Source organism: Budorcas taxicolor, chromosome 23 (assembly GCF_023091745.1).
Source record: "Budorcas taxicolor isolate Tak-1 chromosome 23, Takin1.1, whole genome shotgun sequence".
Taxonomy (NCBI): Eukaryota; Metazoa; Chordata; class Mammalia; order Artiodactyla; family Bovidae; genus Budorcas; species Budorcas taxicolor.
This window is the reverse complement of record NC_068932.1, coordinates 48,665,470-48,689,416: the sequence shown is the minus strand read 5'-3', so window position 1 is coordinate 48,689,416 and position 23,947 is coordinate 48,665,470. Positions and strand designations below refer to the sequence as shown.

The 23,947-nt window shown below is 45.8% G+C and overlaps 1 protein-coding gene across 2 annotated transcripts in view; it reads right to left on the bottom strand.

Annotated features, from left to right (window-relative positions):
* Positions 1 to 575: 575 nt before the first annotated feature.
* Positions 576 to 23,947, bottom strand: part of GLRX3 (glutaredoxin 3) — a 31,908-nt gene continuing 8,536 nt past the window's right edge. The window contains exons 3-11 of one of the 2 annotated variants that reach the window (XM_052660855.1): positions 18,346 to 18,420; positions 17,464 to 17,665; positions 12,505 to 12,677; positions 11,969 to 12,030; positions 9,814 to 9,871; positions 8,124 to 8,176; positions 5,626 to 5,665; positions 5,426 to 5,518; positions 576 to 848 (exon numbers count right to left, since the gene is read on the bottom strand). In XM_052660855.1, the coding sequence (XP_052516815.1) occupies positions 798 to 848; positions 5,426 to 5,518; positions 5,626 to 5,665; positions 8,124 to 8,176; positions 9,814 to 9,871; positions 11,969 to 12,030; positions 12,505 to 12,677; positions 17,464 to 17,665; positions 18,346 to 18,420 (807 nt within the window). In that variant the 3' untranslated portion in view covers positions 576 to 797. The remainder of the gene's footprint in view (positions 849 to 5,425; positions 5,519 to 5,625; positions 5,666 to 8,123; positions 8,177 to 9,813; positions 9,872 to 11,968; positions 12,031 to 12,504; positions 12,678 to 17,463; positions 17,666 to 18,345; positions 18,421 to 23,947) is intronic. The other variant, XM_052660856.1, reaches the window with a different exon arrangement.

The following is a 23,947-nucleotide window of genomic DNA, read 5'->3' as shown; positions in this document are numbered from 1 at the left end:
TTTAGTGCAAGGATTAGAGTAAGTTGTGATGCGTAACACAACCCAACACCACCATCCTGCTCTCTGCCAGGCTACCTATCCTTGGACAAGTTCTGAAAGAAATCTGCTGACACCCCACTGAGAAGCCCCCTCCTCTGGGAGGGTCCCAGGTGCTACGCTGCTGGGGCTGACATAGGTCCTGAGTCTGCAGGTGACGACGTGGACCCAGCCATTTCACCAGGGCCCGGCTCAGTGATGCTCAGAAAAAGCCCTCCAGCAGGATTTTCTGAGCTGTAAAAAGATCTTCGGCCAGTGAGGGGAGCCATTGGTTTGGTCTATGAGTGGCTCTAAATGCTGGTGTGGTTCAGCATTGGTTTGGTCTATGGGTGGCTCTAAATGCTGGTGCGGTTCAGCACTGGTTTGGTCTACAGGTGGCTCTAAACGCTGGTGTGGTTCAGATTCTCAAGTTCCCCACTCTCTGAAGACTGTATTTCTTAACTGCAAGATGCCCACAGATGATGAAAAAGAGATGAAAAGTGGGTTAGTTACAGTAACTACACACCTAACATCACTATAAAGACACACTTTTCTACACAATTTTAATTTTTTATTTTTAATTGAACTTGAAGATGTTTATTGTGTTCTAATTTTGGTGGAAAAAAGGTCACATACGTTATTTAGCACAGCCTTGTGAAATATACAAAGCGTAACTGAGGATGAGCATTTTCTCCTCCTGGTCCGTTTCTGAGGACTAAACCACGAACTGCTCCGCTGAAGGAAGCCTTCCTGCAGTGGGTGGGCACCAAGTCTACCATTCACTAATTTTCTCCTTTCAGTATAGGCAGCAACTCCCCATTTTCTTTCAATTCCTGAAAATAAAGAATGAAACAGTATCATGCATACGTATATATAGAAAATGAAAACGTCTAAACAGTGGCAGGTCGCATCTGTATCAGAGAACCCGAAGAAACGCCTCACTGGGCGCAGACTCCAGACCACCAGCACAGTCACGCTAAGGGCACCGCCATCAGAGCCGCAGGCTCACTGTCGCCTTACAGGACTGGAGTTAGAAGGTGTCCGAAACCCACAGACCTTTCAGCATTAGCAGCACAGCGACTGGAACACAACAGTGAAGCTTCCTATTTAAACAACAGCACTTAACGGGGAAAATGAACTTTAAGTGACTGAAGGAACACCAGGTACACTCAGATACGATGCACATGACTCCTGCTGCCCTCCAGGCAGTAACGAAGCTTCCTGGTTTCAACCCAACCTGGAAAAACCAGGCACTGGTCTATAAATGTAAAGGCCGGGAACCATTACAAAGCTGAAGTATTCCGAAAGGGTCTGTGCCTACCTTTCAGATCTAAAATTGGAACACAGCCATCAAGTTTAAAATGTGACGGTGGAGGATAAATAAGATTTTCTAGTTTCAGATAAACAATTTGACAGGACATTTCAAGTTATTCTAAAGCTTCATGAACATCAATAAAACCACTAAAATCCACTGGCACTCTCTCTGGATTAAACCCAGACAGGCAGGTCTTGGGATCTGGTACCCATTTAACAAGCAGACATCCGGCTACATCAGGAAGCCATGCACAACCTCTCGGAGCACACGACCTGCAGGCAGCAGGCCATGCAGCTCAACGGCTGGCTGGGCGGGTGGGCCTGACGTGAGACGGGACACAACGGCTCCCTGGCCAGGAGGGGGCACACCACTCCCCTAACTTCCGACTGTTTCCGGACCTGCTGGGAGGGTATCAGGCAGTGACCTATGGGAAGCACCTGACTCTCAACTGATTTTGCGTCCCAAACTCTGCAGTGGCACACTGTCCACTCTTCAGAGCTGATGTTAGCTCTCTGCACCTATACTAACCAGGCGACGTTTTTCTCCAGACGGCAGCCTGGCAGTCACTCAGTCCCCAGATAATCCATTCACTCATTACCCACCCATTCAACCAAACCAGCACTCACGGCTCATGCTGAGGAAGCCAGGGGTGAGCCATCAAAACACAGCTAAGGCTTTAAGTGACATAAAGATGAAGAGCTGCCCTCTGCCAGAACAGACCAACACAGCAACATAACATCAAACCCATTACCTTCTCAGAGAACTGTCAGCAGTATCACAAATTTCCAGACATGTAAGTTCTTAGCAGGTGAACACAAGAAGTCATGTAACACACACTGTTACACACCTAAAAAGAACCTGCCCACGCAGCTCAGCTTCAAGGTGAAATGAGACATCTTCACCGCATCTCCCCCAGAGCTGCAGCGGCTGAGGACAGGCTCGGGAGCGCCTGGGCTCTGAACACTGCCTGTGCCTCACAAACACAAGTAGATACAGGACAACAAATGCAGACCGAGTTTTGCTGCCTCGGGGCTGTTCACAGCTACTGTGGTCTACGTTTTTTCCCTCCAGAAAGGAGAGTTTACGGGGGAAATGATTCACTGGCTTCCTCAAGAAGCACGACATCAAACCTGGAACTCAGCAGGAGATCAAACCTGGGCCGTGAAACCTCAGGACCGCAGCTCTGGGACTCGGAAAAGCTGCCAGCCCTCAGCGCTGAAGGCCCCCAGGGCTGGGCCAGAGCTCCTCCACGAGACGACGGCGTTAAGTCAAAACCTTAGAGGGGCAGCAGCAACCAAGCCAGCAGGTTATAAGACAACCCAAGGCAGCAGCACGTACTCCCTGCTTTCCACTTAAAGCATCAAGGCCCTGGCCTCAAACACAATCCTCCAAGTGGCCAGGCCGAGGAGGGCCTGAACCCCACAGCTGCGCTCACCCTCCTCCAGGAGGCCGCCCCGCAGCCTCACCGCTGCCACCGCACTGCGGCTCCGGGGGGCGGCTCCAGGGAGGCTTCCAGGATGCTAAAGCTGCAGCTGCCCCCTGTTGTCCTGGGCTGCCCTGAAGAGCTCCAGAACACATGTGTGATACCAGGAGGGGTGCCCTACATTCTGGACTTGAAATGCTAAAGTCATGTCTGTTTAAAACTCACTTAGAATTTACTTAAAGCCAGTATCTAACAGAAGCAAAAGATATTAAGAGGTGGCAAGCATACACAGAAGAACTGTACAAAAAAGATCTTCATGACCCAGATAACCATGATGGTGTGATCACTCACCTAGAGCCAGACATCCTGGAATGTGAAGTCAAATGGGCCTTAGGAAGCATCACTATGAACAAAGCTAGTGGAGGTGATGGAATTCCAGCTGAGCTATTTCAAATCCTGAAAGATGATGCTGTGAAAGTGCTGCACTCAATATGCCAGGAAATTTGGGAAACTCTGCAGCGACCACAGGACTGGAAAAGGTCAGTTTTCATTCCAATCCAAAAGAAAGGCAATGCCAAAGAATGCTCAAACTACCACACAATTGCACTCATCTCACACGCTGGCAGAGTAATGCTCAAAATTCTCCAAGCCAGGCTTCAGCAATACGTGAACCGTGAACTTCCAGATGTTCAAGCTGGTTTTAAAAAAGGCAGAGGAACCAGAGATCAAATTGCCAACATTCGTTGGGTCACAGAAAAAGCAAGAGAGTTCCAAAAAAGCATCTACTTCTGCTTTATTGATTACGCCGAAGTCTTTGACTGTGTAGATCACAACAAACTGTGGAAAATTCATCAAGAGATGGGAATACCAGACCACCTGACCTGCCTCCTGAGAAATCTGTATGCAGGTCAAGAAGCAAGTTAGAACCTGACATGGAACAACAGACTGGTTCCAAACTGAGAGGGGAACACATCAAGGCTGTAGGCTGCCACCCTGCTTATTTAACTTATATACAGAGTACATCATGAGAAATGCTGGGCTGGACGAGGCACAAGCTGGAATCAAGATTGCCGGGAGAAATATCAGTAACCTCAGATACGCAGATGACACCGGACAGTGAAGAGGAGCTAAAGAGCCTCTGGATGGAAGTGAAAGAGGAGAGTGAAGAAGCTGGCTTAAAGCTCAACATTCAGAAAACTAAGATGATGGCATCCAGTCCCATTACTTCATGGAAAATAGATGGGGAAACAGTGGAAACAGTGACAGATTTTCTTTTCTTGGGCTCCAAAATCACTGCAGATGGTGACTGCAGTCATGAAATTAAAAGATGCTTGCTCCTTGGAAGAAAAGCTACGACCAATACAGACAGCACACTAAAAAGCAGAGACATTACTTTGCCAACAAAAATCCATCTACTCAAAGCTATCGTTTTTCCAGTGGTCATGTATGGATATGAGTTTTGGACTATAAAAATAGCTGAGTGCCAAAGAATTGATGCTTTTGAACTGTGGTGTTGGAGAAGACTCTTGAGAGTCCCTTGGACTGCAAGGAGATCCAATCAGTCCATCCTAAAGGAGATCAGTCCTGGGTGTTCATTGGAAGGACTGATGTTGAAGCTGAAACTCCAATACTTTGGCCACCTGATGCGAAGAACTGACTCCTTGGAAAAGACCCAGATGCTGGGAAAGACTGAAGGCGGGAGGAGAAGGGGACAACAGAGGTTGAGATGGTTGGATGGTATCACCGACTTGATGGACATGAGTTTGAGCAAGCTCTGGGAGTTGGTGATGGACAGGAAGTCTGGTGTGCTGCAGTCCATGGGATCCCAAAGAGTCGGACACAACTGAGTGACTGAACTGAAAGCCAACCAAACAAGGAAGTTCATCAAACACACATAAAAACAGAATCCTTGAAATACACTGACAACCTGACAGAGGTCTCAGTTTCCGAGCATCTGAGACCAGTCGGGGACCTGGAGATGACCTCATGCAATCCTGAGGTCAGTGACCTCAGGCCTCAGTGGCACAGCTAGCAGGGCCAGGCCAGCACTGCGTCCCAGGCCCCCGTCCTTAGCCTGGCACTCTTTACTCCATCATCGAGTACATGTGAGTAAGGCAACTGAAATGACACCAGAAAGTAATAAAATTATAGTAATATAAATGTAACAGGGCAGGAGAACTTCAGAAGCAGATGCAAAACAAACATTTCTGGATGAAAAAATCTAAGATTCACAGACAAGAGGAGCCTGAAGGATACAGAAAGCATATTTAAATATGGACTATGCAAGGAAACTCAAAGTAGAGACAGGGCGGAAAGAAGCTAAAACATGGAAGAACTTAAGAGTGCCATGTGAGTGAAGCAGGGGTGGAGCCTGGCCACGCCCAGAGCTGCTCTGAGTGCTGAGTCTCTCTGGGGACCCTGGCTGGCAGCTCTTCAGAACCAGAGCAAAGGACCTAGTGGGCAGGAGAGGCCATACAGAGAGGGGCTGATTCTGGCTGGCTCCAGTGAGAGGTAAGAGACAAGATATTCTTGTTGGAGAGATGGTAGCTCTGGGCTGGAGCGATCAGACACGAGGCCAGAAACGGACACCAAGGACAAGTCCAGTGAAACAATAGTTTTCATACACGCTCAGGCTTTCATTCCTCCAGGCTCCCAGTGATTCCTGACCTCACCTTAACGATGTCCAGTCCTCCGACAAGCTCCCCCTTCACATACAGCTGAGGGTACGTCGGCCAATTGGAGTAAGCTTTTAATCCTTGCCGAACCTACGGAAACAACAGGAACCCTGAAATAATCCTATCAGATTAGAATAAATGACAATCCTAATGGTTAAAACTAAGACAAAAGACAAAACCTAAAACACAGAACTTACTTCTTCATCCTCCAATATATCAAATGTCTCATATTCAATCCTACAAAAAGGAGAAAACATTTTAACAAGAAATACAGTTTCAGACAAAAATTATAAACTCTATTTGGTGTTTCAGAAACAGTCAAGAAAAGTAAAACTATTTCGATGCTAACAAAATTTGGGGAAAAACAAATTATTTTACTTCTTTATCTGTCTTGTACTTGACAGAATAAGTCATCCCAAAACAGAAATTTTTCTGGATTTTCTCTGCTTCGGGAGCAAGAGGGGGCAGCCTTGCGGCGCCCAGGGATGGAGGCTGGGAGTTCACCAGCGGGGGGCACACCCCAGCCAGCTCCCCCGTTGGGAATGAGCCTCCCTCAGACCATGCAGAACACGCGTGCTTCCCCCACGACGCCTGCAGCCAACGCGAGGGCTGTGGCTTGATGCCGTGTCATGACGCTACTCATATAAATGAGTGAGAATTCAACCACAGCTACGCAGGAGGTTTTCATTACAAGGTGGTCAAGGAATTAGTAAGCATGTGTGACTGGATCCCTGCAGGAAGACTGTGAGTGCATGTGCAATTTCAAACCCTGGCCAAAGAAAATGCCACATATGAAAAAACGAATTTCGTTTTCCATAAAACCAAAGCCATTTTCATAGGGAAATCCTGTTTACTTAATACACAAGCTAAGCTAAGTCACTTCAGTCGTGTCCGACTCTGTGCGACCCCACAGACGGCAGCCCACCAGGCTCCCCCATCCCTGGGATTCTCCAGGAAAGAATACTGGAGTGGGTTGCCATTTCCTTCTCCAGTGCATGAAAGTGAAAAGTGAAAGTGAAGTTAAACCGCTCAGTCATGTCCGACTCTTAGCAACCCCATGGACTGCAGCCTACCAGGCTCCTCCATCCATGGGATTTTCCAGGCAAGAGTGCTGGCGTGGGGTGCCACTGCCTTCTCCAACTTAATACACAAGTTCCAAAGAAAACGGTCCATAATGCAAGAAAGAGTCAAAAAAAAGAACTTGACAGGATAAATCAGCAACAAGTATCAAGAATGTAATGTCTGAAAGAAGAGCAAAAAAGATTAAAAAAGGAAACCAGAACCACAGAGTGTAAGTCTCCCTTCACGTTGAGCTAGAGAGGCAGACCTCCTGATTGGCACAATATGATAAGCCACTGAGTTCTGGAACTCCCCTGATACAAGGGATCTAAGAAGTGCTGGGCCTACATGTGCGCAGGTGTGGCGAGTCACAGCTGCCGGAACACCTCCTGAAGTTCCCTGAAAGGGCGCCTCCCACGCCCCAAGGCACATGGGGGTGCTCAGCCCCTCGGGGCACATGTCTTTCCTCGGAAGGGACAGACAAGAGCAAGGATGGAGGAAAGGAACAGAGCGCTAGAAGCGCCCCCACATTCCCACAGCTCCAGCAGGACCACAGTCCTCCATGTCAACAGACCCTGGAAGGGTTCAGCCGCGGGAAGGTACTCCGTCCCAAAGAAGCTTCCTGCTCTGGGGGAAGTGGTGCTTCCAATCCAATCCGACAGACATGGGACAGAAAGTAGGGGATGGAGACTTTCCACCAAATACTTAGGCTGTAATGGGCCCAAAACTGTCCCATCCTGGTCTCAGAACCCCAGGGGACTAGCTGGCACTAAGGACAGGTGGTCTGAGGGTGACTCGCAGGAGATGTGGCAAAGGGAAGAAAGTGACCAGAGCCGCGCCAGCCTCGACTGCAGCCCAAGGCAGGGTGAGGATGGGGCAGCTGGAGGCCGGAGCACAACAGCGACCAGTCTCTCCTCTGTGAAGTATCACAGTCATTTGAACAGAATGACTGTTCTTTTATCGCGAAAGTTGCATTTGGGGCTGTGTTACTCCGCCCAGCCTAAGAATGCCCACACACTTCAAAGGTGACTTTCCCTGTCATGTCATAGGAGTCTATCTAAAGCTACAGTTAGAATCCTTACAATACAGAAAAGAGGCAGTTGAAAATAAGGAAGAAAAATAAGCAACACAGAACATGTGCTAAATATCTCTAAATAGGTGGTTTGACCACAATTCCAGTTTTCTTACCTGGCAGCTTCGTCACTGAGATCAAAAGCATGAGCCCCACAATCTGATTTACCCACCTCTCAGACTCAGATAACGGATCTTCCTGTGCTTCCTGTTTCACAAACTATTTGGAAACTATAATATTTTTTTTAAAGAAAATTGAAAATCTATAATACACTTTCCCTAAAATATCTTTATGCATGCTAAGAACTCAGTTATTAATTTTCCTCTGGGAAAGTAGACAAATAGTTATCTCAATGTCTGCCAAAATACCTCCTTTATGTTACCAATAGGTTGACATTGGTCAAAAAAATTCTACCGTGGTCTACGTTAAAGGATTCACAAAATGCTACAGCAAAAATAAATAGATAAAAATACATGAACAGATATAACAACTAAGAAGAATCAATGTCAGAACTGGAAAGTAAGAATTTCTTAAATACACTCTCTGAAAACAAGATTTACTTACCCAGTACTATTTAGTATTTCCAAAATCTGTCTGCTGAAGCCACACTTAGCTTCCTAAATTTAGGAAAAAAACACAAACTTTAGAATGCACTGCATGCCAACACAGCCCTCGGGCGCGGCCCTGCCTGAGGCTCTGCCGGGGGGATGGCACTGCAGAAGACGGCCGGCTCCCAGGGCCTCCTCGTACCAGAGCCGACGGAAGGATGGGACCCGCCCCTTCAAGAAGGACCCATCCAGACGTCCCCCCAGGCGCGCGGCCGCCAGCCTGACTTGGGCTTGTCACCACCGAGAGGACTGTGTTCCGACACTGTCACCTTGTGATCAAAAACCTCCCGAGCCAAACCCTGCCGCAGCCGCCGCTGCTCCACTTCACGCAGACCCAGAGCCGCAACGCCTCCTTTCTTAAGTGGTTGAAATCATCCCTTTTCTAGTTCCACTTTTTAAACGTGTGTTTACATTATGGAGTACCAAACTTTTATGAGGTTATAGAAAAGTCTAACAGTTTTTTTCATGCCAGAGGATCCCAAATCCCAGTCCTATAGAAAAGACTTGGCACCATGTAAACATCTTACCCAGGCACCATGTAAACATCTTACCAGCACTCACAATTCCATTCCCTGAATTCATGATTACTTCCTGGGCTTCCAGGAACAAAATATAAAAATCTGCTTTAAATAACCTCCAAGAAGAAAAAAAAAGGTGACTGGGAATTGCTAACTTCCTCTCCTTTGTTTTAATAAATACAGTGAAACAGTCAAGGAATCTAGGTCCTAATCTAGTGACCCCAATATGGTGAAATGTACATCACCACATCTTCCTAGTTACTATTACTTCCACTGTAACAGCTATGTTTACTAGTTACATAAGCTGTACTAGTTATACAAATTTCCCAGATTGACTCTATATCATTCTGCCACCCACTAGAGGGGACCCTGAAGCTCTGGGGCGAGTGGCTTCCCGACACACCCCACTGGACAGGTGAGGCAGATGGAACCGCCTCCGCCCAGCCTTCCAGAGTCCTCCTGTCCTCTGCCCAACCCTGCCCACCTCAGCACCTGGTTAGAACAAAGGAAGGTAACAGGGGCTGGCTTCTAGAGATCACCCATCTAATTAAAATACTCAGGATAGATGATTTTGATCAACCTATCAGTAGAGGTGAGCTATCAAACTTGATATTCAAAATGATGCACAATCAACACAGCTTTCATCCATCACAGGGACAAGAACCACCCAATTACAAATAAAAACTGTCAAACCATCCCACTCATTCATCAAACAAGTTCTGAGCCCCCTAGATACAGCCTTGTTCCTTTCGGCATCACCAGCACTTTAGACCATGGTCCAGGGCTGCAAACCAAGAAACCGTGAGGTTCCCAGCCCTGAAGTGCACATTCTGGGAGTAGACAGCAGCTAATGGAACCGCCCAGTGCTGGCTGGCAATGCTGACCACATCCACTGACAAAGTTCGGCAGCAGAAAGAAAGGCGCCCCGCTGAGATGCTGATGATAAAGTCAAGGAAAATGGAGATTACTTTGTTTGATCTCCATAAGCACCAATTAAGGCCTAGATAACTTCCTGCTACCACTACCGCTTCATTAGCTAAAGCTAGGGAAAAAAGATTTAAGTGTCCCCTTGTTGCAGATGTTAACATCAAAAGAAATTACAAATAAAACCATTTTTGAGTTCTTTACCTGTTTGTTTCCTTTCATAAAGAGCATCACAGAAGCTTTATTTGTCAGTACTTTGAGCCTGAAGAGAGAAAATTGATATGTAAGGGCTCAGCTCAATTATTAACCGCCACTTTCGCTCCGCTTCGCAGATACCGTGCACATTTGAGGGACAGCAGGATGAGAGTTCACAGCACTGAGTGTATTAAACAAGCAAGCGCACTGGCATTCCCCTTTATTTTACTGTCTCCCTAAGCCACTGTAAAACACAATATGGCTTTTTAAGGCAACAAATGCGCCTTCAAATTGCAAATTTAAGCCCATCAACTCACAGAACTAAAAAAATAATAATAACCAACTCAGTAAGGAATTGCTCAATAAGGGACGCACAGGCTGAGCCCACCCGGAATTCCCAGAGCTAGACTCGTGTGTCCTTTCCCATCACGAGGCCGGCACAGCCCCACACTCTTCAAGCCCACAAGGTCCCACCTGGAGGGAGACGCGCTCAGCATCAATTGCTGAAGTCTAATGCTCTCCTCTCGACTTTATACATCTTTCAAACCTCCTGATCTAGCTTGCTGTCCCGAACGCTGACCATCCGCACACACCCTGGAGTCCACGGCAGATCTCAGGGCCCACCCCCATCAGGACCAGACGCCCTGCGGGGGTCCCAGCACCGCCCTCTCCTCCTTCCACATGCTCTGGAACACTCGCGGCTCCAAATCTCCTCAGAGGAAAATGGTCTCACACGTGATGCACGCGAATCATGCACAAAGCTGCGTGACACATGCTTTCACATGGTGCAAGCAGCCACTTTTCAGGAAGCGCCCACGCCCTCACCTGGAGACCCAACTACTGGGATCCAGGGAACCGAAACAGGCCCCTCTGTCCCACAGAGATGCAGCCGAGGCCAGGGACTCGGGCCCCGACACCGCGCTTTCCAGGAGCCCTTTAAATTATGGCTCCAAGCGTACTGCCGACTATCTTCTGTATAACTCCAGCCAGTCACCTTCTGGTGCCTGAACACAGCACAGTAGGAAAGAGCAGCCTAATGAAAGCAGGGACACAGACAGCAGCAAAGGCGCGCTCAACACAGAGGGAACTAAGCCAAGAAAACCCAAGCACGTCTGGAGACAGGCCTCTGAGGCCACGGCCCTCGGCGAGCCACCCAGGCTTTAGAGCAAACCCTAGCCCGGGACACGAGTGCCACAGGGGCCAGGAAGGCACGAAGGGTGCATGGCGAGTGTGCACGCCACCTGAGAGCACGTGGCACTTCCAGGTCAGCTCGACATCCACGCCAACTATGAGGAGCGCTGTACTAACCAACACAGGTAAGCAGACACTTGGAGGAAATCCCAGAATGTCAAAGGAGACGAAAATTAGGAGAGGAAGTTTCACCTTAGAAACTCAAGCCCCAACCATGAATGGTTGATACGCTGCTGTATTTCAAAATAAATTGCTTTTTAATCCTCTACATTAATATTTATTATAACTACTTATTACAATTAATATTTATTAAAATTAAAATCCTACAGACCCAAGTCCAAACTTTCTATAAGACAGAATCTCTAAAAGCAGATTGAGACCCTTCATAAGACAAAGCAATTTCACAGTTCCAAACAAAACCTCCTTCAATTTTAAGTTACCACGGTCCTAAGAATGGCAAAGAGAAATCCCAGAGTCTCCACATGACCTCCACATTCAACATACCATCATTGGGGTCGCACAGAGTTGGACACGACTGAAGCGACTTAGCAGCAGCAGCAGCAGCAGCAGCACAGACCTCTACCAAGATGGAGACAGCAGCCAGCCCAAGGCCACGACCCAGGAAAACACGAGAAAGCAGCTTCAAGCTGTGAGCAGAACTGTCGCTAGAACCTAACACCAAGACTGGAGCCCAGCTCCAAATTGCAGAAGAGAACTGCAATTTGGTCATTTCATGGTGACAGTGACATTTCTACAAAAACCAAGAATATCCTCCACATAATCATTAAACTGGTGCAAAATTTTCTCCAGTCCAAATGAGACCTTTCTAAGTTTGCATGGTTAACTTTGTAACAATTATGACCTCTGCATACCATAGCACACCTCTGATTTCCGTATACAAAGAGTAATACAAAAACTGAAAACTCAAGAATATTTTTAAATAACAGCAGACTGAAACTTTAAACGCACTTACCTTTCCTCTAACTTGGGGGCTTTGGGGCAAATCGTATCTAGTTCTTTAGATGCTTCTAGCTCCTAAAATAAACACATATGTTTATTTATACATTTATTGTAACAAATCTCCTCAGTCATACCGTAATATAAGATACCGGTGTATCACCTATTAGCGAATTCATTAGTGAATTTATGGGAGTGAATCAGAAATATTGTCTTTATTCCAGATTCATACATGTAGATTCTACAAAAATGCATACTCTTGATTTAATACAGCACTTATAAAAGTTGCTTAAATATGGAAATACCAAGCCAGTGGCTCAGTGGTAAAGAACCCGCCTGGCACGGCAAGACACACAAGTTCAATCCCTGAGTCCGTAAGATCCCCTGAAGGAAGAACCGGCAGCCCACCCCACTATTCTTGCCTAGGAAGTCCCATGGACAGAGGAGCCTGGTGAGCTGCAGTCCATGGGGCCCCAAAAGAGTCAGATACAACTTAGCGACTAAACAACAGTAAGCATGAAAACTCTCTACAACGGTCTTCTCAATTCTAACCTTGATTATATCAAGTCCTCCTATGAGCTCTCCAGAAACATAGAGCTGGGGATAGGTGGGCCAATTGGAATAGGTTTTGAGGCCCTGACGAACTTCTTCATCTGAGAAGATGTCGAAACTGCTAAACTGAATATTATGTTTGTTAAGAATTTCCACCATCTGCTTGCTGAAACCTGCACACAGAAAAAGAAAATAAAGAACTTTATTTCTCTCTCTCACGTACACAGAATTTTATGTTAATTCCGAGTGTACACTACCTGCTGAACACAGACAATCTGCCTCTGTTTTACCAATAATTCAGTTAGCATGGCTGACTAGTGTGTAAGGAGGAAACCAATTCCAAGAACCCCTTCTCTGGCCTTGAACCAGAGTTTTTTTAAAGTGTGTTTATTTATCCGAGTTCCCCCTCAATGTTAGGTACATTTTCATAGCAGGGGAAATGGTGCCGGCCCAGCAGCACAGACCTCAAGCCCAGGCGCCCAGCTCCGCTCAGCGAGCGGAGGCCCCGTGCAGGCCCGGAGGCCACCTCCCCGTGCCGCACTCTGCTATCAGTCGGGAGACTGGCCCGGACGCCCATTCAGTGCCCCGCCCCCAGGCTCTGCTGTTCCGTGAATCTGTGAGCAGGAGCACTAGGCGGAAGAGAAAACTCTGTAACTGCCGTTCTCCACGACTGGACCATACTGGGAACCCCAGTTCTGTCTGGTTTCTGTTGTCCTTTGACTACTTCCTGTGTCTCCATTTCAATAGTTCTCCATTTTCATCATCCCTAAATAGAATAAATTAAAAATCAAGACAGCAATACGTTCTCCTCTAGTCTAAAATGACAGCACGTTGAATTTCAAAGCTGTCTCCTCTGCTGCTGTATAGGAACTGTCAATACACTGGCAGTACCCTTTCTCAGCCCGTGTCATTACCTGACAGTTTCTTTTCTAAAACTATTTCTATTCCCCAAAGCATGTAATGTGATTTCTTTTTTTTTAACCACACTGCAGTGATGATCTTATGTTCCATGATTTCATTACACTTTTGTGACACATTTTTGTTCTGTGCTTTTCTGACACCATTTTCTTATTATGACATTAGTACTGAAGAATAAGAGTGTGCATATCAGTCTTTTATAAACCTATTTAGTCTTGTCTGAAAAGAGGGTATTTTTCTTCCTATAAGCTGATTCTTCCTGATTGTTTTTCAACACTCTGTACTCCACTCTTTCACATTCCATCATTCTCCTTTCCAAATACAGTTGTAATCCACTGGAAAATAAACTACTCTTCAGATTCAAAATTCCTAGAAGGTAATAGCATCTGCCATTATTTTTAAATAAAATCAAACCATGAATCGGCTTCACCTGACGTCATGCAAAAGCACTATTAAAGCGTGGATCGACAGCTGAGCTCCAGACATTCTGAGGCCTGCCGTTCACTGAGATGAAGCACCAGTGTTTATCTGTATAGCACGTAAGCTGCTTTTCCTGCAACTGAAGTGTTAAGTTCATGTACAGCCTGAAGTAAAACACTGATTCTGAAATTTTTTCATTCATCTGGGAGTTCATTAGTAAACAGCTAACGGCTGATTGCTGATGGTTATTCTGTTGCCAATATATTAACTCATTTCTACTGTAACTGACTGAGGAAAAGCTTTAGTTTTGCTTTAGGCAACTACATGCAGACTAGAGAGATTGACTGGTAGTGTTTCATTTTCAAGGGTTAAAGTGGCAGACTGGAAATGTTCTGCTTAAGGATAAAGTAGAAGGCTTTATTTTAATAACAAAATAGTTACACACATTTTTTTAAGAAAAATGCACGAATGCAGTGAAACTATTTAGAACTAGAAAAACCACGTTTAACCGTTACAGAACCACCATTTTTCTCCACAATCATTTCCACTCATGACAGAGGACATGAAGACGGAGCCTAACTGCCACATTTCATCACTATCTAAGAACAATAAAACCCTAAAGAATACACTTCGGAATCTGTAACGTTTCCATGTTTGATTTAAAAAGTGAAACCCAATTAGATGACTCACTGCAGGAGAAATTTCTGCACTGTGGTTCAAACACCTTTTGCTTCACTAAAAGCGCCGTCAGAGGAAACAGATGCGAGAGCTCCCAGATAACTTAATTAGCCCGCAAGATCAAGGATCTATCATTCTGTTTTAAAAGATGCGCATCTCAGTGTGCCTCGAAAATCATCCTACAGCACGACAGCCTTCTCTCCTATCCTCCCGGGCAGCACAGACAAAGGGCAGTCTAATCCTCTGACGACTGAGGCCCTATCAGCATGCCAGGCTCCTGAGACAAGAACCATCCTACAGGTAGGGCCCAGAAGTGAGGGGTGAGAAGACAGAGGTGTGCAACGTACACCTCTGGGTGTACACAGGGGCTGGGCTGAGTCCAGGGAGACCCCAGGGCAGACCCTGAGGCGGCTGTCAAGGTTTCCCTGACAGAAAGTTTAAGCGTTATTCATTCATGTTTTTCTGTTTTCCTGAAAGCGAGGTGTGGACCCGCTAATCAAAACTCAAGTGTAGCTCTATTCTCAAAGGGAGTCCAAGGGAGCAATGCGTGTTGATGACAGCAGTGCTTTCAAAGTGAATTCTGTGCAAAGTATGGAAATACCAGCCACCTGAGTTCATGAGAGCTGATGGCCATTCTTTTATAAAGAAGAGTCTGCCTAGGCCTCATCTCTAATGTACCGTCAGAAAACCAAAAGCAATTTTCCACTACACAAGCTCAGAAAGGAAGAGGGTAAAAGAGAACAGTTTCAAGACAAAGACAGTGTCTGGAGCCATGCACACAGACAAGGGCACACAGTTAGAGAGCAGCGCCAGTGTCGGAGGCGGCAGGGCCCAGGCGCAACGGAAGACCCCGGTTAGGCCCTGACTAGACGCTTCTGTAAAGGATACCAATACTCCAAAATAGTGTTTACTATGTGTGACAGAAAGACACGCTGTCACAGAAACCAAAATGCTGGGAAACAGAAAAGCCTACTAAAATGTGGTTAAAAACATTCTAAATAACATATGAATAATGAGGAATGAAACTGTGTTTATCATATGTATCTAAAAATCTTTTATATCTCCCAAGTAGTATCTAAATGTATATAATATAGTGTATATGACAGTGTATAATATAGAGAAATAATATATTGCTCTGAAATGTTTCAAAGCTTCTTTTTCATTCTAACTCATTATTTGTACAGCCTTCTAAATGCCACTCAGGCGGTTAATATAAAGATGGCTAGAAATACCTCATAAATTCAGCCTAATAAAGTAAATGGTAAGCAGAAAAATGATTATTTCTAAGTGTGATTCTATTTTATTTGAATACTCATTCCGCATCTGGATGGCTCTCCAAGGCTGACTCCGACCTCCGACACTACGAAGAACTGCAGGCGTGAGGAAGGCGGCCAACGTGAAGCTGGAGGCATCAGGGCAGGCAGAGTCAACAGGCGGCCCGCCTGCCGGCATCCGGTCTGCGAGGCATTCCAGGACATCCCCTTCCCCTCTGCCGCTTCAGACCACCTTCCCCAGCTGCAGTTTCACCACCTGCCAGGTTTACCTGCCAGGGAATCTCTTCATTCAGAAGAGATTAAGAGAATATCAGTGTTTTGCTCCCGAAGAAGATACCATGCTACTGGTTTTACTGTGGGCCTACTGTGCATAACCTGTCACACAGGCTGCTCCGCGCCGTACAGCCTGATGACGGTCCTGACTGGGACCCACGGGACTGCTTGTCGTGAGGTCAGCACAGAGAGTGCCAGAAACAGTGCTCCTGCCTGACGGGGAGAGGCAAACCAACATCCATTAAAAACAACCAACCAGCACACAGAGCCTCTCTGTGGCTCCCTCTGGTTAACTCTCACACAGACTCAGTTAGCCTTTCAGTACATAAACAGCAGGCATCTGACATGTAAATGCTGGCAAGGAAAATTTTCAAGCAGAACTGAGAAAGAAAGGAACCTTTTCTTTCTCTAAGACAGAATTCACCATGAAACTTTACATTTAAAACCAGACTTTTTTTATAATTTAATAGGTAATTTGCTAACTATACAGGGAAGAATTTACAACTAACTTTAGAGTGGAAGTTGGCTGTATTTTTAAAGTCACACTGGACATGCAGTAATGTATGTACAATAACACATTTAATTTCCTTGCCACCTATCTTTAACAAATCCCTCCTGTGCAGTTGAAAGCAACATCCTTAGATTCTCAACAGCATCATCGAAAGGCATTAAACGCTCAACTATGCAGCATAATAATGTTGCACGAGGCACAGTAAAAAGAACACAACATAAATTCAATACCAGAGGGGCCAAATAACTCTGAAAGTTACTTAAGGACAAAACTCCATGCATATCTGAGGCAAGACGGTAAGAGTGACTATAAGCCACAGGATTAGGAATCTTTAAATCCCGAGAAGCAATGAACTGGAAATGACGGCGATGGGTGAACAGTGTCATCAGAAGCTGAGAGGCAACAGGAAAGGCAAGAGCATACAGGGTGGACACTGGAATGCTACCGCCATTCTGTGCGTTTCTGACCTGTTGAATCTGAACCATACGCATAAAAGGAGGCTGCCAAGAAAGAGAAGGTAAGTATTAAGAGCAAGGTTAACTGAACAGACCAAAAGCCTATTCATGGAGACAGCAATATGGTGGCCAGGACTCAATCCCAACTCTGCTACTCAGTGACAGCAAACCGCCCTCACCGGCAATTAGGCAGACAACAAAGGTTTTGAATTAGATGATTTTCATGATGTCTTTTGGTTCCAACATTCTCCAGGTCTTCACTGCAAACAAGTCCTCATCGCCTAACTACAGAGTCCACTGGAAATCACCACCTCTCTGCTCTTCTAAGGGTGTCTGACCGCAAGCATCGGTAGGTGTCCAGCACAGTCCGCACAGAGCACGTGGTCTCAAGCCCGAGCCCTGCGCGGCGTGGCTCGGAGCAGCCCCTTACCGCAGCGCGGCTCCTGAGGCGTCCCCTTCATGAACAGCATGCAGGGGGCGGCGTGGGTTAACTTCTTCAGGCGCAGGCTGAGGTCCTCCTTCGGGTGCTCACTACCACTGGGCGAGAAGGAGCCGCTAGACGCGTGTCGCTGAACCTTTTTGGTCAACTCTGGGGCATGGGCACCATCTAATCGGTCGATTTTCTGAGAATTCTAAAGTTAAAGAAGTCATTCAGAGTATGTATACATTCCTTCACCATCTATTTTAGGCTCCAAAATTATAACAAGCACAAGTCCATAGCTCTAGCCAGTATTTAAAGAGGTCAACACTATCACTGGAGAAATTTTCTAAAACTCGGATTGCAAACTGCCTGCTATGCATGTCAATTTTAGAAATAAATAGTTGGTTTCTTTTTTCCTTTTTGGAAACACTGGGAAAGCAGCACTACTCCTCAAACCTGATCAGAAAGGCTCTCCCCACCCCCGCTGCGGTCAAGCTATTATGAAGCACAATGAGGCACCTGGGGAACTATGGTGACACCCAGGGGTGCCCAGAAATACAGATTTGCACCCACTTCCTAAGAGAGTCATTAATCAAACCAGAAGCAGCAAGACGTTTCATCATATCCAAGCACATGCCCCAACCAACCAACTGCTGACCCAGCTCAGGGAACACTGGGTTCACAGCCATGGCTTCTGGTGGCTGGACCTCCACAGTCCATGTCACTTTCCCAGAACCCCGAGCGCAGGCAAGCAATGAGACTACAAGACAGGTCGAGGCGAGGAGCAAGCAAACACCTAGTGCTCAGCAATCAGGGGAAAGGGTGAAGGAACCCGCAAAGACAGCCCCGCGGCACTCGACAAATAATCTCTTCCACCGTTTTTATCCTTACCTTGAAAAACAGAAAGGTGGGAACAGAACTAATTTCATATTTCTCAGATACTTCAGGAACAGCTTCCGCTTCCAACTTTAAAATAAAAGAATTTAAGCATGATTATAAAAAGGTCTTTTCTTTTTAACTACTTCAACATGTAAATCAGTTTCACATGCATTATCCCTTCAGGTAGTTGACGTTTTTAAAGAGTACAGTACAAAAGTTTATGACACATTTACATTTAAATGAGACTCACTGGGCTGGCATGTCATCCACTGAGTCTGCGGTGTCAAAACAGGTTCAGAGGTTTTTATTTTGTTGCACATTTCAAAAGATGCCTGGAGGCTGTGAATAAAATTTTTGGTGCACTAGTGACCTAGTAAATTTTCAATCATATGCAGCTACTACTATATTGAAATCCATAAATCACTGACCCCAGTTATGTCATGATTACAGTGCTTATTTTCTGCCCACAGCAATTCGTGCTGTTTGCTCTATTGACTAATTTCAGGAGGCAGTACATCATGACTGACAGTTGCAGCCTTCTGCAAATTATGAAGCAAAAAGGAGTATTTCTTCAATAAACTATTGATGTCTGATAAATTTTACTTTTAACTCCTGCAAGGCTGCTGAACCCTAAGCAGATAGTTATCTTGCTAGGTTACTTGCTTCTGGGTCTGTTCATACATTTAAATGCATTTTAGATAAGATGACCACATTCTATTTGAAAATCTCCTTGAAGCCCTTCAACAAGATCTGATGCGATATCTGACACATAAACTTAAACATATTTATTAGTAACACGCTTTCTAATAATGAGAATAAAATTACTATAAGCTTTTTATGTGGACTTTATATACTTTGAGAAAAACCAAGATATATTGTGTTTTTCCCTCACAGGACTGTCAATGTTAATACAAACTTTTAAAACCAATAAAAATCTGTATCCACATTATACCTATAGGAAATAAAGTTTATTGATAAATTATGTTATTAAAGAGTTTTTAAAATATATACACTGTGTTTTTCCAAGAGTGAAAGATTTCCACTGGGCTTAAAATACTGTCTTTATCCAGAGCTTTAACCAATCCACTGTTTCTGTCCATGGAAACGGCCATGACGCCGGGGGAGGCTGTCCTACGCCTGTGGCTCGTATCGTCCATCTCGTATATGCTTGGGTGCTCTTTTACCGCCTTAATTCTATCTCCTTTAGAACACCCTTTTGAAACAATGTTTTAAATTATTTTCTTTTTTAATGTGAGAAACCACATATATTTTAAAATCAATGTCAAGTGTCCAATAAAACTGAAAAAAAGAACAAAGAGAAGGTTAAGCATTCGGAGACAGCTATTCAGAAGACACTCTTTCTAAGTCTAAGGAACTTCTGCACCATATTCTTTCAGACAATTCCACACTAGACCAAAGAAGGGCAGAAAGGTGGTGGCTGAGGCAGCGCCCCCCCCCCCCCCCCCACACACACGCTGGGCACTGGGCCAGGCTCAGTGACGATCCCCTTCACTCGCACTCCGGGATTCTAACAGAAAAGTAATACGAATCAAAAAACAGGTGCTACTAAGTAGAAGCAAGATAATAAAGTCTTAAACAGAACAAACAAGTCACATCCTGACTCATAAAATCAAATTCCTATATGCTTTTAAAAGCTGATCTCTTCTCATATTTCTGCTGGTTTCCAGTAGGGCCCCTTACTGACAACTCTTCCGGGAAGCAAATGATGCTCTCAAAATTCCTGCTGAAGCCAGGAGGATCACTACACGTGCCTCCCCTCAAATGAGCTCCCAGAAGACGGAGCTTAATAAGACAAAGGCAACAGTGACAGGCAAATCCTCCTGAGCCCAGACCAGGAGGGCCATTAAAGGCAAAGCTGCTCCCCAGAATAGCAAGGGCAGCTGAAGTCCGAAACCCTTCACAGCACTAAAACTCCTTGGAAATATTTCTCTTGGATGTAAAGCAACATAAGTTACAACAATGGAAGTAGAAGATAAATGCATACATATTCAAAACTTTTAATTTCAATTTTCTTCTGCATCCTGAAGAGACCAAAGATGGCCAATAAGAGCTACCTTCCTTGGAGGCCTGCTCTGTGCTATACACCAGACTTGTCACAACCTGGAAAGCAGGGGCCACGTTATCATCTCAGCTCCACGGGGGCCGAGAGAGGTCACTGCAGACACAGTCAATTAGCAGAGCTGAGAAACCAGTCCATGCCTCCCTGACAACAAACCCTGTGCGTTTCTCATTGTGCTACGGTTACCTTTTCTACCAGAGCAAATAACAAACAGCAAATTTAAGAGACAGGGTTATATGCGACTTCAGGACCAAACAGACATGGACACGTCCAGAATGGGTTCCCAGCCGGAGTGCCTTGGGGGAACCACGCACTTCCTACACCTAGAATCTCAAACTTGGACCCTTCCCACTCAGGGCGCTGTGTGTCTGTGGAGGGGGGAGGAGGGCACGGGAGCTCTACTACAGCAGGATGAATCCAGAGGGAAGGAATCTCCATCATCTCCTTCAGTATATCAGGGGTCCCCAAAGGCCACCGCGATGGCAATGGCTAAGAGCTGTGGTGCATTCTAAGCCAGACAGCATTCTGAGCGCATTCACGTACTGAGCTCATTTAATCCTCACAGTGAGCGCGCGAGGGAGTGTCAGTCGCTCAGTCGTGTCTGATTCTTTGCAACCCCGTGGAGTGTAGCCTGCCAGGCTCCTCTGTCCATGGAATTCTCCAGACAAGAATACTAGAGTTGGGTGGCCAATCTCTTCTCCGGGGAAAGCTTCCCAACCCAAGAAGCACACCCAGGTCTTCTGCGCCGCGGGCAGGATCTTCACCATCTGAGCCCCAGCGGGGCCCTCACGGCGGGTGCTGCCATCACACCCCGTTTCTGGGTCCCTCACTGCTGAGCGGGGGCCGAGGCGGTCTGGCTCCAGGCACAGCCCACTCTACAGAGCCCTGTTAGCGCCTCACCAGGCCCAGCGGTGCCTCCTTGCCTTCTCATTTTACTGACCTCTCAGTCTCACTCAGCAAGCGTGACCACAGCTGCCTTCTCGGGTTCCCTTCCCTTGGCTTTCCGTGTCTTCTCTTCCTCTAACTCCTGGCCTGAGTGTCTGGCTTCTTCCTTCACCTTTGCCAACCACAACATTGCTGCACATCCCAGGACTTGGTTCCGTGCCTGCTTCTCTTACCTACATTCACTTTCCTAGTAGAGTGGTCTCAGGCAACACCCTGGCTCTAAGGAACTCCAGGACGGCACCGCCACCCAACCTCTACCCAGGACAAACCTCTCCTCTCACCTTCAAGCCACACACTCGACATCTGCCCGCAGATCCCCACCAGATTTTTCCCACTGCACCTGTTCCTCCCCAGGGCAGCCCCGATCTCACTTAATCCACCGAGCCGCTCAGATCAAAAAGGAGACAACCTTAACTGACCTATTTCCTCCACCCTGACATCCAGTCCACCAAGAGGTCTCCTGGGTGCCCCTCTAAAACATAAGCCGATGCAGATGACAACAGCATTTCAACAATCTCCCCACTAATGTCCAAGAAATCTCTTACCTGGCCTAGTGAAACAGCCTCCTAACTAGCAGACCTGCTCCTAGTCTGTACCCTAACCCACTTCAAACCATTCTCCACGTGGCAGCCACAGTCATCAACCTAGGAATCAGACTGCACTTGCAATAAACCAAAACTCGACCACGGCTCACAAGGCACGTGGCCCTCCCAGCCTCTGCAGCTTCCGGTCAGGGCCTCGACCCCTTCCCTCTTCTCCAGCCCCGCTGGCCGCCCACTGCTCTTCTGAGGTCTGCCTCTGCTAAGCCTCTACCTAAAGGCTCTCTGCCAGCTCGTCCAGTGACTGTCACATTTGCGTTTTTTAACTCTCACTTGTTAGATACACCCTTTCAGAACAACCTACATGAAAGCACCTGCCTACCCAAGACCGCCTCCTCTTCACAGCCTGCCTATTTATTTCTTTTGTTGAACGTCACACCACCTGAAATTACCTTGGTACTGTGTTACCCATTTATTGTCTACACCCTTACTGTTCTGCATTCCCAGTAACTAGCATCCGGTGTGGCGTATAATTAAGTGTCCAAGAAACAGAATTCTGAACAAACAGTAGTCACTATTCCCAAGCCAGAAACACAAGTGACTGCTTGCCAGTGGCGGCACTGAGGCTCCAAGGTAAAGGCAAGAGTGAGGAAACGCGACCTTTCAACGTAAAGCAACTAGACTTCCATGACACTCTGGGACACTGTTATGCCTCATACAGGACTTCTTTCCACTCTGTGACGTGCTACAAAAGGTGAATTTTTCAAAGTCAAATTCTTTGTTTGCCAGAAAGTCAAATAAAAATTTCAAAACAGTACTTAAACGAACATTTCTAATAACTTTTTATAACACTTTGCCAAACTTTACCCAGTAACAGCTAATAAACTATGTTAATTATGTTTTGTTTTGTTTTGTTTTACCAAGACAGCAGAGATTAAAACTAGGTTGTTTTAAGATTTAACCATCCTACTAGAATCATCTGAGAGACATTTCTATAGTTCCTAAAAAATGGAATCCTATGTATGCTCTATAAGACACCAAATAAACTGATCAATATTCTGACACACACAAAAAACAAGTTCAGCTGATACCTGATACAGCCAGTTAGCCGATGCCCATACCTAGTTATACAGCCAGTTAGCTGATGCCCATACCTAGTTATACAGCCAGTTAGCCAATTCCTAGTTAGACAGCTAGTTGGCACCCTTCTGGAGACTGCCCTACATTTTCTGCTTACACACACTGATCGTACAGATTATTTAGAATTTAAACAGTGTAAGCTACAGAAATTATCTATACTAACTGTACAGACCTTTAGAAATTACAGTGTAAGCTGTTCTTTAAGAGGGTTGCACATTTAAGAATATACCAAACTATAAAGATTCCTTTTTAAGAAATCAAAAAAAAATTTAAGTAGGTAATTCCTTCTGTACCCTTGACTTCATATCTGAAGATATAATGCACATAAAATGCAAGAACAGCTGCCATACAAACAAGATTAATAGTAAATGAAATACAATAATATAAAATCCCACCAACCAGGTGGTTGCTAAGTCTGACTTCAAGGATAAATTTCTGTACCAAAGTGCAGTATATGGTACATTGAGTATCAGAGCCTGGTAGGACTAAGCTAGAATTAGGGGGAGGGAATAAAGAGGAGAAAGGGCTGGCACGTGAGGTGGGAGCCACCTGCACAAAGAAAAGCAACTTAAACAAACCAAGCAAGCATGGTAAAGGCCGCGCCCTCCAGTGTCTCACCACGGAGTCAAGAAGGTGGCGCAGCAGCGGCACAGCGACAGAGCCAACGAAAATACGGGAGACCCCCTGACAGTCCAGCCAACGGGGCAGACTGAGCTCAGAAAAAGAGGAGAGGGACAAGAGTCACGGAGGCACACAGAAGACATCGCACAGAAGGGATCTGCTTTAAATCATCGCGCTGTACACTTTAAATACACGCAGTCTTACTTAAAAAGCAAAAGCATAATACCACCAAATATAAGAATTCAAAAATAAATTGCCACTCCTAATTTTTTTTTTAATGGCTTTGATT